Genomic DNA, 17,297 nt, shown 5'->3' with positions numbered 1-17,297 from the left:
ATGTAAAGAAAGGCCATGGAATGATTAACCCTGAAGTCAGCAAACCAGCTAATCGGGGAGTGGGGTAGACAGATGTGTTTGCGGGGTAGATTTCATCTGGGGTTATGTGGTTTCTGTTTATTATTCCTCCTTAAATTGTGAGTGTGCATTTCCACACATTCTTCTTCAGGAATGCTGCATTTCATAATAAAAGGAGTTGTGCAAAATACACTGAAAGAGACATGACTACTTTTCCTATCCTTAGCTACATAGACCAGGACTCAGACTTGGAGGAAATTTTCATGAGAAACTGCAAGTATAAGGTAAAAACCTACTCTTGAAGCCTTGGATGTGGTAGAAACACTCAGCTGGAATCTTTAAACAAAGAAAGTGGGAAGAAAAAGACAGAGCCAGTATCAGAACAAAGACCCTCTCAGGCTGTTTGATGCAGCTGAGACCCTGCCCCCTCCCTGCCCATCCAGCTCGTCCAGGACACATGCAAACAACACTTAGAGAGAAGAGGAGATGCCCCCCAAACTGGATCCTTCAGAGACTCTGAGAAGGGGAACATGTGAAGAGCCTTATTCAGGTCATTGTCATTAAAACTAAAAAAACTTTTCTTAGAGAAAAGTAAGACCGATTATCAATGCAGCTATATATTCAGTAGAATAAAAAGAGAGGGGTAACAGGATAACAGGATGGATGGAAAGGAAGAACGGCTGTTTCCATAATAATGAGAGAGGGTAAATTATAACAGAGGCTATTTCAGGAGAGTGAAAAGACTCTGATTCCTGCCCTGCACACTTGGGAGCAGCTATAATCCCAGTGAAATTAGAACTTAGAAATAAAATTGGTAAATATTTTTTACACTCTATTTGAGCTTTGACCATATACACAGAAAGACCAAAGATTCTGGTCATGTGTAAATTGCTGTGATAAAGACAAATGATTATTCAGATGGAGACTAGCATAGACTTGGAAAATAGGGGGCATAATTCACTGGGTTAAAAAAAAATAGATTTAGGGACTTCCCTGTTGAGCCGGTGGTTGAGACTTTGCCTTCCAATGCAGGGGGTGCGGGTTCGATCCCTAGTCGGGGAGCTAAGATCCCATTTGCCTTACGGCCAAAAACCAAAACATAAAACAAAAGCAATATTGTAACATATTCAATAAAGACATTAAAGAGGGTCCACATTTTAAAAATCTTTAAAACAATTTTTTTAAATTCAGATTTAGCAGAAAGATGATTTGGACAAGAAAAGAGGGCACAGGGCTGGCATGCAGTGAGCCATATACGGGGCGTCTTCCAAAGTCAGAGGACCTTAATGAAAACAGCCCACTGACACGTGACTCCAACTTCATGAGAGCCAGGAGCCAGAACCACAGAAAACGAGCTGCTTTCCAGTCCTGGACGCCTGAAAACAAAGCTATCAAATGTTCCTCTTCTTCGTACTGGGGTGATGATGTGTCTTGAGCAATCTAACCCATGCACTTTGTTTTTCATCTAAAATATTGAATTTGGGAGATTCCTGGTGCTCCAGTGGTTAGGACTTAGCGCTTTCATTGCAGGAGACGTGGGTGTGATCCCTGGTCGGGGAACTAATATATCACATGCCACATGGCATGGATAAAAAAAAAAAAGAAAAAAAGAAAAGAACAGAAAAACAAGAAACAAAAACTTCTGACTTCACATAATTTAAAATTTAAAATCATTGCATTTGAAATCTGTCTTTCAGTTTCAAAAGAAAGTAATATTGAACTGTGGACACACGAGCCTGTTTTTTCAATGAATTCTCACAGGTGTTAGGTGTGCTGGGATTCCACCTGGAAACTACACTGGCTCCTCATGGAAACATGTGACCTTGACGTCCCTGAGGAATGGGGGACATGACCTCCAGCCCACCTTCCATTCTGGAGAAACTTTGCAAAGAGCCCATCGTATTGAGGAGAACATCCTCCTGCAGGGCTGTCCCTGGACAGGGTTCATGATGCCAGGAGAGAGACAGCCCTGAGAACAGCCCTCTCTGGCTCAGCCCACTCAGATGCAGGTCAACGAGGAGGGACAACAAACATGAAAACCACACGTTGTCATTTGTCTGCATCCCTGTGCAGGGTCCTCAGATCTCCTCTCAGCTGCCGATGCTTCAACCACAGAGGCAGATGAGCAACCAGCAGAGTCACAGCAACAGGGAGTCTATGAGCTCACGGCAGGTTTTGGTCTCAACTTCTCCATGAACTTGGACCACCTTGCACAGTGCTACTACTTGTACCTGAGCTACAGTAATAATCGGCCTCGTCCTCAGCCTGGAGCCCAGAGATGGTCAGGGAGGCCGTGTTCCCACACTTGGAGCCAGAGAAGCGATCAGGGATCCCTGAGTGCTGTTTATTGACTTCATAAATCAAGGTTTTGGGGGCCATGCCCGGGTGCTGTTGGTACCAGCCAACCTGATTATAACGCCCAATGTCACTGCTGGTTCCAGCACAGGTGATGGTGACTGTCTGTCCCGGATTCCCGGACACTGAGGGAGGCTGAGTCAGGCCAGACTGGGCCCAGGACCCTGCAAAGAGGAGAAACACACTCTGGTCAGTTCCATGTGGGGCCCAGGTCACCCTGAGGACAAAGACACAAAGAATCAACCAGGTGTCGCCGGGGACCCTTCCCTGGAGGCCTCACCTGTGCCCTGAGTGAGGAGGGTGACAAGGAGCAGAGCCCAGGCCATGGTGGAGATGCTCCAGACGCTGCCTTCTGAGCCCCAGCCCTGGGCCTGCTCCCCCAGACCTCTCTTATCCCCTCCCCCCTCAGAGGAGGGAGGGGCCTCCATGCAAATCAGCTTCCTGCACCTGCCCCTCCTCATTCTCTCCTCAGCCCCTTTGACCTGGCCCTGGACACTAGATTTTCTGCATCTTGGGGGGAGAATATAGCTCAGGGATTAAAATCTTTTGACACAAGGATGACATGTATATGCAGGAGCATGAATTGTTTGTAGCTGGCTTCAGGGAGAGAAAGACCAGCTGAAGTCCCTCAGGCAATGAGCTCCTGGACCTTCAGTGTCTCTGCTGGGACAGGACTGTGTCTCTGGGAACCTCAGGGCAGGGGACACTCCACAGCACCCTCTGTTGGACGCCCATCTCCAAGTTCTCTAACTTTGGGAAAGGGTCACGCCCACCAGGGGAAACACCTGCTGTTTGCTGGGTGGCTGGTGGGACCCCGAGCTGCAGCCTTGTCCCATCTCCGCCCCCACCTCTTTGTTCTGAAGCATCTGCACATCGAATCCACGAGCAGGTCCTTGACCACTAGCCCCCCCGCCCATTCTAGCCCCACTGAGCACCAAGGGCACTCGTGTGAGGCCACCCATGGGGGGGCGGGGGCACCAGGCAGGAGCCAAGTCCTGAACCCGAGTCTGCCCTCCCCACTCTCCCCTTTGCCCTCTGAGCAGACAACTGTCCTTTCTCAGCTTCTGATTCTCACATGACAACTGAAGGCCATGAGCCCACTGGCCAGTGTCCTGACTAAGAAGAGGTTGACAAGAGGAGAGTGCAGATGTGATAAAGGGGCCTCTCTAGGCTCATGGCTGTGCCATTTGTTATGAAGTTGATCATCAAAGATTTCACCCCGTTTCATCTGTGTGTTACTGCTCTGGTCAATAGACGGGGTTTTCCTGCTTGTTTCCTCCACCTCCCCACGTCCTCAGGCCACGAGAAAAGTGACCTTCCGGGGAATTCCCTGTTGGTCCAGTCATTAGGACTCCCCGCTTTCACTGCTGCGGCCCGGGTTCAATCCCTGGTCAGGGAAGTAGCATCACACAAGCCTCGTGGTGTGGCCAAAGTAATAATCATCATAATCATAATGATACTACTAATAACAACAATAATAATACTAATTCAAAGTACATATTCAAAAAAGAACAGCAACATAGAGACTCTGGACTGAATTGTTTAGGGAGACTGTCTTCCTGCAGGGCTGTCCCCGGACAGGGTTCACCGATGCCAGGAAAGGGACAACTCTGAGACCCAGAGTCTGTCCCCAACCTTCCCTGGCTCAGCCCACTCAGATGCAGGTCAAAGAGGAGGGACAACAAACATGAAAACCACACAGTGTCATTTGTCTTCTTCCCTCTTAAGGGTCCTCAGATCTCCTCTCAGCTGCCAATGCTTCTACCACAGATGCAGATGAGCAACCAGCAGAGTCACAGCAACAGGGAGTCTGTGAGCTCAGGGCAGGTTTTGGTCTCACTTCTCCATGAACTTGGACCACTGTGCACAGTGTAACCACTTCCAGCTGAGCCACAGTAATAATCGGCCTCGTCCTCAGCCTGGAGCCCAGAGATGGTCAGGGAGGCCGTGTTCCCAGACTTGGACCCAGAGAAGCGATCAGGGATCCCTGAGGGTCGTTTATTGACATCATAAATCAAGGTTTTGGGGGCCGTGCCTGGGTGCTGTTGGTACCAGCTGACATAATTATATTTCCCGATGTCACTACTGGTTCCAGCACAGGTGATGGTGACTGTCTGTCCCGGATTCCCGGACACTGAGGGAGGCTGAGTCAGGCCAGACTGGGCCCAGGACCCTGCAAAGAGGAGAAACACACTCTGGTCAGTTCCGTGGGGGCCCAGGTCACCCTGAGGACAAAGACACAAAGGATCAGCCAGATGTCCCCGGGGTCCCTTCCCTGGAGGCCTCACCTGTGCCCTGAGTGAGGAGGGTGACAAGGAGCAGAGCCCAGGCCATGGTGGAGACGTCCCAGACGCTGCCTTCTGAGCCCCAGCCCTGGGCCTGCTCCCCCAGACCTCTCTTATCCCCTCCCCTCCAGAGGAGGGAGGGGCCTCCATGCAAATCTGCTTCCTGCACCTGCCCCTCCTCCCCACCTCTGCTCAGCCCCTCTGACACGGTTTGTTCCAGATTCTTCTGCATCCCTGGACAGCAGAGATTACTGGAGAATCAACTGCTTCACATGGTGTGTGAGGACAGACCGAGTCCATGACATGATGTGGGAAAGGAATCCAGCCCGGGATTTCCTGTCTCTCCTGGTGTGAGAGTCATCGTGCTTCCTGGGGGAGGAATCCCAGAAGGTCCCCTCTGTGCTCTTGGGACAAAGGAGAGGCCCTGAGCCCAGGCGGCTGAAGGATCCATCTGCCCCGCTTTCCGGGAGTCAGAGGCAGAGCTGGGCACCAGAATCCCCTCAACTCCTTTTTGAAAAAAATTTTATTGAAGGGAATTCCCTGGCGGTCCAGTGGTTAAGGCTCTGCGCTTCCACTGCAGGGGGTGTGGGTTTGATCCCTGGTCGGGGGACTGAGATTCTGCATGCAGCGCAGCATGGCCAAAAAATAAAAAAAGAAAGAAAAAGGAAAAAAAGAAAATACAAACAAAAATTTTATTGAAGTATAGTTGAATTACAATGTTGTGTGAATTTCTGCTGTACAGCAAAGTGACAGGTATACATTTATATATACACTCTTTTTTGTATTCTTTTCCATTATGGTTTATCACAGGATATTGAATACAGTTCCCTGTGCTATACCGTGGAAGCTTGTTGTCTATCCATGCTATGTATAGTAGTTTGTATCTCCTGATCCCAAGCTCCCAATCCATTCCTCCCCCAGACAGAGCTCCCTCTTTTCCCCCTCAGTTGAGAGGGTCCTCATGTTCCCCTCCAGCCTCTGTCTCTGCAGTGCTCTGAGTCTGAGGCCCGAGACTGAGCCCTGGGCCATTTATTAGCACTTTTGAAGATGATTTGTTGGTGTACAAATGCATTGGGACATAAGAAGTGTTCCATGGGGAGCCCCTCTTGAAACTTCATACAGGACAGTATAAGCCACAGGTACCTTCCCCAAATCCTGACCCTTGCTGCCCCCTGGTGGCTGCAAATGGTGCCAACCAAGCCCCAGGAACCTGAGGGACAGAAAACAACCCAGTTCCCAGGCGGGCCACTGTGCAGCTCATTGCAGGACGTGTCCCAAGAGCAGGTCCAAGTCTGTGTAAATGAACTGACATGGAAAGCACAGTTCACAAAAAGCTGGATGGAATTAACCACCTGGACTCAACTGGGCAGAGAATCTGATTAAACCAAAATGCCAACATAGGATTTAGACACGACCTGTAGTTTCACCACATAATACTGGCCACACAAGGATACACTGAAATCACTGGGCATAAGGAAAACCAGAACATCTCAACTGTATGGAAGGGAAAGTTAACAGAGCGTGTCTCACATATCTGCTGGATTTATGTCACAAAGGTGTTCAACCAGTTTGTTAAAAATAATGCAAGAAATAAGGACAGAACCTCCTGAAGTCAATAGAGAGATAGAAAGTCTCAGCCAATATATGGGAGAAAAATCTTAAAAAGAGTGATATATGTATAACTGATTCACTTTGCTGTATAACAGTAACTAACACAAGAGTGTAAATCTACTATATTCCACTAAAAATTTTTTTAAAAAAGAAAGTCTCAGCCAAGCAATAGAAGGTGGAATAAAACAGACAGTGAACCTACTACAGGGAACACAACAGCAGACGGTATTAATGACAGACAGAGCATTGGATAATGAAAGATTTCTGACTCAAAGTCATTGCAATGGAAACAGTTCCATATCTAACACAGAGGGGGAAAATGAATTTAAAAGAATGAAAAAGTATCCACAAGTTGTGGGACTTCAGTTGACCTAATACACAAATAATTGGGGTTCCCAAAGGAGAAGAGACAGAGAGGCACAGAGAAACCCTCATACCCGGAAACTCAACAAACCCCAGCGTCTTGAAATGTGAAGGCAATCACATCTAGTTTCATTGTAACGAAATTTTCTTGTGTGGATAGTTTTTGAGACCCCTCTTCAGGTGGATTGACTATTGATACGTTAGGAAAATGTCAGCTAAAGAAATAGTTCTGGGACTTACCAGGTGGGCCAGTGGTTCAGACGTTGTGCTTCCAATGCAGGGGGCACGGGTTTATTCAATCCCTGGTCGGGAAACTAAGCACCCACATGCCGCGCAGTGCGGTCAAAAAAAAAAAAAAAAAAAAAAACCAGTTCCCTGCGGATTCTACCACAATGTTTCTCCCTCTCTCTCCCTCTCCCCAGCCTCACAACACAAACGCCTGTCCCAGAGTTCTTCACTCTGGTTATTATGGGTGACGTGGAATGAATGCACAACTATGATTGTTTCTTTTAAACCCAAGTCAAACAATACTGATAGTCAGAGTCATATATCAGAGTTCAGGAAGAGTCCAGAAAAGCACAAATATGGAAGCCAAGAGGCATGTCGACAAGTGTTTCCTGACTTTTTCCTGAGAAAGGCCAGTCCCAGGTCTGCAGTGGTGCTAAGTAGACCTGTCATTCCTTAGGTCGTGATCAGTGGTGAGTATGGCTATGATGAGCTGAGATAACTTAACAATTGTAATGAGTGTGAGTCCTTACAGAAGCAGGTAGATCCCCAGATTCTCTCTCCTCTTAGTCATGAAGCTGGTAGACCACTGCCCACTAACCCCTGTGCACAGATTTGTTCTAGGGAAAGGGTAAACCACATGTCCTGAATAAGGGGGCATGGCAGAGCTGACTCTGCGGGGATCAGGAGGAGAAGCCTGTGTGCCTCCAGAATTTTGTAGCCTCTGCCCACCTCTCTGGAATGGCCATCTCCCATGGAGGCCTTTCTCTAATGGGCAACTGGCAGAAATATTCACCTACAAGGAAGCTGACATCATCCAGGTGCTGACATACCTGACACCATCCTGTAAAGTTGGATGCGTGTCGCCCGGATTCTGATTTGTACTTTATGTCTGGACTAGGCTTGTCTTGACATGATCCATTTTCTAGGGTCCTGATCAGCCAGGAACAATCTCTCTCGCTTCCTCCCAGTGAAGTGATCTCAGACAACTCCTGGAGTCCACGTCCCGCTGAATAGCAGGAAATGTGGGACAGCTGATCCCCTGACAATATTCCCCTTAGAGATGCAGGACCCACCCACATCCCACAAGGCCAGATGACTGACTCTAGGGTTCCTTGTCTTTCCTCTGGGACCCTGTCTGCCATCTTCAGGACAGGCTCCAGGAAATCCAGGGAAGCTCCGCCCAGGACCAAGCTGAGCCTCTGTCAGGGTCCATGTCTCTTGGGGCCTCACCTGTAGACACACTACCCTTTCCTCACTCAGCGGGTTGGACGCTTGTACCCACTGTTTCAAACTATGTTGTTTGGGGGATGCATACCTAGGAAGACTGGGGCAGGAATGTAAAGAAAGGCCATGGAATGATTAACCCTGAAGTCAGCAAACCAGCTAATCGGGGAGTGGGGTAGACAGATGTGTTTGCGGGGTAGATTTCATCTGGGGTTATGTGGTTTCTGTTTATTATTCCTCCTTAAATTGTGAGTGTGCATTTCACACAGTCTTCTTCAGGAATGCTGCATTTCAAAATAAAAGGAATTGTGCAAAATACACTGAAAGAGACATGACTACTTTTCCTCTCCTTAGCTACATAGACCAGGATTCATACATGGAGGAAATTTTCATGAGAAACTGCAAGTATAAGGTGAAAACCTACTCTTGAAGCCTTGGATGTGGTAGAAACACTCACCTGGAATCTTTGAACAAAGAAAGTGGGAAGAAAAAGACAGAGCCAGTATCGGAACAAAGACCCTCTCAGGCTGTTTGATGCAGCTGAGACCCTGCCCCCTCCCTGCCCATCCAGCTCGTCCAGGACACATGCAAACAACACATAGAGTGAAGGGGAGATGCCCCCACCAGGGATCCTTGGGAGACTCTGAGAAGGAGAGAAGATGAAGCCTTGACTGCCTCCTGAAGACGTCCCTGAGGGGAATGTCGTGTTTTTATTTCATCTCGTGAAGTGAGGTGAACCTAGAATTTTCATTCCCTAGACCCCGAAAGGATCACTCTGTAGTGGGTTGTGACAGGAGAGAGAAAAAATGAATGTGGATCTGTGAATTGATTACTTGATCCATCAGATGAAGTACATCCTTATAATGCAGTATTATTCGGCTGTAAGAAGGGGGAAGTAGTGAATATGCTTCCACAGGAATGAGCCTTGAAACATTAGGATATGTGGGGGGATTCTGGCACAAAGGTCCGAGGGAGACAGGGAGGGACTGCAGGTGGATGAGGTGTGTCTTGAGGGGCAGGAAGCATCTGGACTCTGGAGTGATCATGGACTAACTTGTCAATACATTAAAAACCCTGATTCTACACCTTAAATGATGACTGTGATTTCATGTGAACTCTGTCTAAAAGAAATGTATTAAGCCTTAGATGCTGATGGATGAAACCTATTCCCAGTGGTTCAGAAAATGAATGTTTTGTTTACGTGTGTGGGTGTGTTGAGTATGTATATTTATGGATGTTTATATATGTATACACATCCAAGTACATACATATACACACACACACACACACACACACACACATATATATAGGCAGAGAGAGAAAATGAGAGATAAGCTGACATAATGAAAAGCGAAGATGACAATAGTTAAAAATGATGGATCTGGGAAAAATGTATGAAGCAGTTCTTTATGAAATCTTCAAATTCATTTAAGTTTGTAATTATTGGCAAATAAAATAATAACAAACAAGCAACAAATGAAAGCCTGTATTTAAGAGTGAAGGGGCTGGAGGGAGCTAAAGGGAGGTTTTGGTCTCACTTCCGCTTGACCTTGGACCACTGTGCAAAGTGCTACTACTTGTATATGAGCTGCAGTAATCATCAGCCTCGTCCTCAGCCTGGAGCCCAGAGATGGTCAGGGAGGCCGTGTTCCCAGACTTGGAGCCAGAGAAGCGATCAGGGATCCTTGAGGGTCGTTTATTGACATCATAAATCAAGGTTTTGGGGGTCATGCCTGGGCGCTGTTGGTACCAGCCTGCATCGTTATATGTCCCGATGTCACTGCTGGTTCCAGCACAGGAGATGGTGACTGTCTGTCCTGGATTCCCGGACACTGAGGGAGGCTGAGTCAGGGCAGACTCGGCCCAGGACCCTGGAAAGAGGAGAAACACACTCTGGTCAGTTCCATGTGGGGCCCAGGTCACCCTGAGGACAAAGACACAAAGGATCAGTCAGATGTCCGTGGGGTCCCTTCCCTGGAGGCCTCACCTGTGCCCTGAGTGAGGAGGGTGACAAGGAGCAGAGCCCAGGCCATGGTGGAGACGCCCCAGACGCTGCCTTCTGAGCCCCCAGCCCTGGGCCTGGGCCCACAGACCTCTCTTATCCCCTCCCCCGCAGAGGAGGGAGGGGCCTCCATGCAAATCTGCTCCCTGCACCTGCCTGTCCTCACCACCTCTGCTCTAGCCCTTGACTCTGGGAACGTCTGCGTCCCTGGACAGCAGAGCTGCCTGAGAGATTAAAACAGGTTATCATGTATTTTCTGATTCAGGACAGACTGAGAAGGTGACAGAGGCCAGGACCCGGAGCCCAGCTGGCTGTGTCCTCTCCTCCTGTGGGGGGTCGTGGTGGATACAGAGGGATCCTAGGACTCCCCTCCTTTTGCAAGGAGGAGGGGAGCAGGGCATCTCTGCTGGGGAGGAGAGGACATCCCGTGACCCCTCTTCCAGGGACTCGGGCAGAGCCGGGGACCCTCTCCTTGTCCCTCATGCCCTCCCCAGTCCCCTAGGCTAAGGTGCTCAGGCATCACTCTCTCCGCTGCTCTGTGGTGGTTTGAGGTTGGAGATGCTCCCTGGCATGTCCACTACAGGAATTATGGGATATGGTAGATATCGGACACCCCTCCCTCGTGACCTCCTTAGGCCTGGCTCGGGAGCAGCTGCTGAGATTTTGAACAGGACGGAATGACAACACAGACAACCTCCCCCAAATCCGGGCCCTGCTGCCCCCCGGTGGCCTCAGTGGTGAGAGCTGAGCCCAGGGAGACAGCCGAGTGGGGGCTGGACACCCAGATCTCCCCCTCCGCAGCTCAGTGCTAGGCCCGCATCCCTGCAGACAAGCCTCACCTTCCCTCGACTTCCTCCAGAATGAGGTACGTCACCTGCAAAATCAGAAGGCCCAGATGCCCCCCTCAGGGTCACCTTGCTCGTCCCAGGAGGGCCTTGTCACAGGGTTTAGTGATGGGGGATGGAAGTGGGCTCAGGACCGAGGGAACCTGAGATATAAGTTAATCCTATCTTGTTAAGGATGCGGAGGAGAGAAACAGGCCCCTGAGAAATGCCTGAATCCTCAAATATAGAAAAAAGGATAATGTGAGACACAGAGAGAGCTCCGTCCAGATGGAGAATGACCCAGGGAATCAAGGGGGAGATTCTGGGGCTGAGGCTCTGGAGGAGGGACCGGGTCAGGAGGGGCCTGGGGGTCCAGCTCTGGGTCCTATCCTCGGGGACGGGGGTCATGGGGACACAGACTTTCCCTGTCTTCCCCTTTGTGCCTTTGAGACGCCCTCACCTCAGAGCCTGGCACCTTCCTGAGGTAAAAGCTCTTCATCACAGACACGCTTCCCCAAGGGTGTTTTTCCAGAAACAGATGAGTTTGCAGTAAATATTACACTCAGGATGACGGGCCCTTTCTGGATGGAAATGGACATGACCCCTCGGGCAATGGACTAGGAGTTTATGAAACACAAATACTCTGATGAAGGTTTTTAGTGTCACTGTTCGTATCACACGACCACATTCCAGGAGCTAAGGGGGTGAGGCCCTGGCCAAGCTTGGGGTGGGTGAAGGGGGGCCTCTGGGGACAGGAAAGGAAAAGTGTGCGGGGAAGTGTTAGCTCTGGATTTGAGACAATCATTGGTGTGTGTTTCACAGAGGTATGTGCTGTACTATGTAGACATTCACTTAATGATGTCTTTTTTTGAGATTATAATAAAGCGGGGACTGGTTCAGGAACTTCTCACAAGTCAATCAGTCAGGCATCTGACACCAGGTCAGAACCCAGCGGTTTGGGTCTTTATCTCTGGGGACTGCTGTGGACAGGCCTCCTGTGATCACTCCAGAAGTCCAGTGCTTCCTGCAAGAAGCAAACCCCGGGGTCACGGGAGCTGCCTTGCCTCTGCTGCACGTTTGTTCATACAAGCAGCAACTCAGGGCCCCTCATGATTCGGGCGTCACAGTTGAATTAAAAATTCCTGAGATGTTTGTGCCCACTCAATAAGACATGATGGAAATATAATAAGAATGACTGCCACTAAAGGAGGAAAATTACTACTAACACATAATAGGAGTAATAAGCAATAAAGTAAAAACATATACCTATTAAGAATCACTAAAATCAATTACTGGATTCTTACCTTTTTGGAAAAATTAAATATGGGATTCATTAAATACTAACAGTGTAAGAAAAGAAAGATAAAATATCCAGAAAAGTTTAATGACACCTGACCCAGAAATTCAATGGACACATAAAGGTAACAGCCCAGCGATGCTGATCCCTCGTTGCGGTGAATAATAACAACAATAGCAGATATCTGACCATAGAGAAAGCTAAGCCATTTCATGTTACTTCCACCCAAAGTGGCTTTTCTCGCATCATTGTAAAATTATATTCATATATAGTTAAATTATTTGAAGCATCACAGGAAGCTGCCACTACAGCCTGAGACTCCACACACTGCACACCAGGACAGTGGTGGCTCCAGAATCTCCTACTGAAGCATCCTCTGCTCGCCACACTTACCATGGGGTTTTGTTGGGAATTATCCCCGTTGTAAAAACAGAAACTAATTTCGCATCAGGAGATTGTATCCCACCTTTACAGGAGACACTCATAGAGGCCACGGTGGCTCCCGACCCCCTGTGCACAGGTGACTCTTGGTAAAGATCCAACTGGTGCCCTTACAGTCAGGGAGCAAGTCTCCCCGCAGGTGCCACAGAGGATCCCGGAACAGTGGCCTCTGTGCCACCTCTGTCGTCTCCACCAGGACACACACCTGTCGGGCAGCTGCAGTGTCTCATCAGCCTTACACACAAGGGACCCTGACTCAGGACACGGCTCAGTGTCCAGTAACTGAGACCCCTTCCCCCTGTGCTGTGACCCAGCTGCTGGGGGTCCCTGTATGACCCTGTTCAAGCCAAGGTGATTCAAGCATGATGATACTGACCTATATGCTTATAAGTAAGGAAAGAAGGTAACAGGTAAAAGCTTAGAAAAAATAGTGATGATGAGAACATTATGAGAAGATTGAGCTTCCTGGTAAGAGGACTGTATTAGTCAGGGTTCTCTAGGGAAACAAAACAAAGGAAATATATACATATAGATAACGAAGAATTTTATGTAAGTAATATATATATATATATACTGAGAGAGATTATTATTGATTATTGAGCACGGAACTCCCAGGAGCCGATCTCTTCAGCCTGAAAGCTGGGAACGCTGGTGATGTAATTCAGTTTGTGTCCAAAGATTTGGGAACCAGGGGAGCCAGTGATGTAAATTCCAGTCTGAGGGCTGAAGAAGTTGAGGTGAAATGTCCCAGCTCGTACAGTGAGAAGAGAAAACAGACGTGAAATCCTCCTGCCTTTTCCTTTTTCTCTACACAGACCCTCAACAGATTGGGCGATGCCCACCCACACTGCGAAGGGCAATGTATTTACTGAGTCCCCAGATTCAAATGCTCATCTCATCCAGGAACACCTGCCCAGACCCATCCAGAAATGATGCTTCTTCTGGGCCCCATGTGACGAGTCAAAGTGACACATAAATTTAACCATCTCAGTGACCATCCACGCTGATTTGCCCCACAGTGAGGTCTCAGCCAGGACAGGGCAGTTTCAGTGGTAAAACTGGGAAATTTCTGGCAATCGGGAGACTTGGTCATGGCCCAGTTCTGGTGCTTATGCTTGGGTCCACCCAGATGTTCAAACCAGGAGGTCGAGGCTGACGATGCAGTATTATTCGGCCATAAGAAGGAATCAGGTACTCATATGTGCTTCAAGGGGAAAGAACATTGAAAACATTTTAAAGAATGAGAGAAGCCAGACACAAAGGGCCACATAGGGTATCATGGCATTTGTGTGAAAAATCTGGAACAGGCAGGAAGTACATTAATGTTTGGAGGGCTGGAGTGACAGGGAAAGGGGATTGCCTGGTGACAGATGAGGTGTTCCTTTTCTGGGTATGAAAATATCCTGGAAGACTGAGTGTTAGTGGATGTTCAAACTTGTGAATACATTAAAAAGCACTGGATCAATCACCTTAAAATAATGTATGTTATGGATTGTGAAGCCTATGGTAGAAAGAATATGAAGGCTTGGTTACTGATAGATACAAATTACATTCAAATGATTCAGAAAATAAATGTTTTGTGTTCCTGAGTGTGTGCTGTGTGTGCATATGGATGTGTGTGTGTATAGACATACAAAGGCAGAGAGAGAATGGGAGAAAACGGGATATGAGAAAGGCAAATATTGCAAAGTATTAAAAAATAGTGAATCTGGGAAAGGGTTCTGCAAGACTTCCTTATAGACCTTTAAATTTTTATTTAAGTTTGTAATTACTACAAAATAATAACAGAAACAAATGAAAGCCTCAGTTTAGGAGTGAAGGGATGAATGAGCTCAGAGGACATTTTAGTCTCGCTTCCCCATGAACTGGGACCACTGTGCACAGTGCTACTACTTGTACCTGAGCTGCAGTAATAATCAGCCTCGTCCTCAGCCTGGAGCCCAGGGATGGTCAGGGAGACCGTGTTCCCAGACTTGGATCCAGAGAAGCGGTCAGGGATCCCTGAGGGCTGTTTATTCACCTCATAAATCAGGGTTTTGGGGGCCATGCCTGGGCGCAGTTGGTACCAGCCAACAGCGTTATATTTCCCAATGTCATTGCTGGTTCCAGCAACAGGAGATCGTGACTGTCTGTCCCGGATTCCCGGACAATGAGGGAGGCTGAGTCAGGGCAGACTGGGCCCCGTAGCCTGGAAAGGGGAGAAACACACTCTGGTAAATCCCGTTCTGGGACCCAGGTCACCTTGAGAACAAAGACACAAAGGATCAGCCAGATGTCCCCGGGGTCCCTTCCCTGGAGGCCTCACCTGTGCCCTGAGTGAGGAGGGTGACAAGGAGCAGAGCCCAGGCCATGGTGGAGACGTCCCAGACGCTGCCTTCTGAGCCCCAGCCCTGGGCCTGGGCCCCCAGACCTCTCTTATCCCCTCCCCGCTCAGAGGAGGGAGGGGCCTCCATGCAAATCAGCTTCCTGCACCTGATGCTCCTCACCCTCTCTGACCAGGCCCTGGACACTAGATTTTCTGCATCCTGGGGGGAGAATATAGCTCAGGGATTAAAACGTTTTGACACACAGATGACATGTATATACAGGAGCATGAATTGTTTGTAGCTGGTTTGCAGGGAGAGAAAGACCAGCTGAAGTCCCTCAGGCAATGAGCTCCTGGATCTTCAGGGTCTCTGCTGGGACAGGATTGTGTCTCTGGGAACCTCAGTGCAGGGGACATTCCGCAGCGCCCTCTGCTGGATGACTATCTCCAAGGTCTCTATGTTTGGGAAAGGGACAGTCCCACCAGGGGAAACACCTGCTGTTTGCTGGGTGGCTGGTGGGAGCCCCAGCTGCAGCCTTGTCCCGTCCCCGCCCCCACCTCTTTGTTCTGAAGCATCTGCACATCGAATCCACAAGCAGGTCCTTGACCCCAGCCCCCCACCCCAGGTCCCAGACTGGCCCTGGACCCTAGAGTCTCTGCGTCCCTGTACAGCAGGGCTCTTCTGAGAAGATGAAAACTCTGTGACACGTTGTCCTTAGTCAGGACACTGACCATTACAGGGCCCAGGAAATGGGGCCATCCTGGGATGTCCCTGTCGTCCACTCTTTGAGTCAAGATGTCATTGGCTAATAATCCCGTTAACCACTCTTTGGGTTTTGTGGATGGAAGGTGAGGGCTGGGCTCTGAGGGGCTGGGGTGACTTAGAGAATCCATCCCATCTCCTCCCGACACCACAGGGGAGCTGGGGGTGTGCATCCCCCTCCCCAACCTGTCCCCTCAGCAGGACGGGCCCACTGCCCCCCTGTCCCCTGCCTCTGCAGGGCTCTGAGGATGAACCCTGGGACCCCCCACTTCTTCCTCCTCCTCTTCCTCCCAGCTCAGCACCAGCCACCCTGTCCCTCCTCATCCCCTCCATACCCCTGTCCTTTGTCCTGCAGCCTCATCAGGATGGAATTGTCACCTGCCTCCCCAGGTGACTCAGACCCACCCCTGCAGGCTCTCTAATCTTGTCTCAGGACGACCTTGTCTCAGGGTGAGTGACCTTGAGGAGATCTCATTTCAGGGCAGAGGAACCTACACGATAAATGACTCCACCCCCATAGATACACTGATGAGAAATATGGGCCCATGAGATGAAGCTGAATTCTCAAAAGCGTTCGAAAAAAGGAATAACGTAAGAAGGAGTTAGAGCCCGTCAGGATGGAGGGAGCCCTAAAGGAAATGAGGGAAGATGCCAGGGTGTGCAGGGCTGGGAGGAGGGGCTGGGTCAGAGTTCACCTCAGGGCCCAGCCACAGGGACCTCTCCTCAGGCAGGTCTATCTGCCACGTGGTGCAAGTGAGGATTCTCCTCTGTCCTCAGCGGGAGGTCCTCACCCCAGAGCTGGTGTCTCCCTGAGGTCAGGCTCCACTGTCCACAGAGACGCTGGACCCAGTGTGTTTTGTGTGTTTTCTAGACAGAGAATCAGGGCGGACTGGTCTTTCCCAGGATTATCACTGTCTCAGTATCTGAAATGTCTAGTTCCTGATTATGAGGAAAGCTGACAATTGGTGTAATTGTCCTTTGCATCCCAGGGTTTATGCTCCTGCCTCTGGGTACAGGGCCCTGCGGGTGATGCAGATGGAGTACCCGGTCCCCACAGAGCAGACCCCCGCATCCTTCCCGGGTACAATGGGGCGGGGGGACCCAGGAGTGATGGTGCTGGGTGTGTGTGTGTGTGTGTGTGTGTGTGTGTGTGTGTGTGTGTGTGTGTGTGTGTGTGTGTGTGTGTAACCGAACAAGACCCCTATGGAGCCTTCCAGGGACAGGCCATCCCCAATATCCTCTGCTTTAGCTCTTCTCTGAAGTACCTGGATAATAGTATTTGATGCAAATTTCCTGAGTTGTTTTGCAGATGTGAAATCCACTCCCCACCCCCACACCAGGTGGAAGAACTACTTGGTGACCATGATCACATAGCCCCAGGCCCCCAGGAGCCTAAGGACTGATAATGTTAAGCCCTGTGACTCCACCCTGCTGCCTCACCATCAGCCAATCAGAAAACTGTGCACAAGCTGATCACTTACCCTGAGACCACACCCTCTCCTAGCCTTTGAAACTGCTTTGGTGAAACCCTCTGGGCAGTTCGAGGCTTTTCAGGGCCTGAGCCACCTCAACTCCTTGCGA

At 49.4% G+C, this 17,297-nt stretch overlaps 1 pseudogene and 3 gene segments (V, D, J or C); all 4 read right to left on the bottom strand.

The window, feature by feature from the left end:
• Positions 1–2,199: 2,199 nt before the first annotated feature.
• Positions 2,200–2,733, bottom strand: LOC118880073. The segment is given in 2 exon segments: positions 2,200–2,537; positions 2,654–2,733. Coding segments are annotated over 2 exon segments (384 nt in total).
• Positions 2,734–4,166: 1,433 nt separating this feature from the next.
• LOC118880072 lies at positions 4,167–4,739 on the bottom strand. The segment is given in 2 exon segments: positions 4,167–4,546; positions 4,662–4,739. Coding segments are annotated over 2 exon segments (426 nt in total).
• Positions 4,740–9,555: 4,816 nt separating this feature from the next.
• Positions 9,556–10,152, bottom strand: LOC118880195. The segment is given in 2 exon segments: positions 9,556–9,955; positions 10,072–10,152. Coding segments are annotated over 2 exon segments (402 nt in total).
• Positions 10,153–11,828: 1,676 nt separating this feature from the next.
• Positions 11,829–15,014, bottom strand: LOC118880071 (annotated as a pseudogene).
• Positions 15,015–17,297: the final 2,283 nt, after the last annotated feature.

This window comes from Balaenoptera musculus, chromosome 14 (assembly GCF_009873245.2).
Source record: "Balaenoptera musculus isolate JJ_BM4_2016_0621 chromosome 14, mBalMus1.pri.v3, whole genome shotgun sequence".
In the NCBI taxonomy this organism is placed as follows: domain Eukaryota; kingdom Metazoa; phylum Chordata; class Mammalia; order Artiodactyla; family Balaenopteridae; genus Balaenoptera; species Balaenoptera musculus.
The sequence above is the reverse complement of the archived record's forward strand: the minus strand, read 5'-3'. Positions and strand labels throughout refer to the sequence as shown.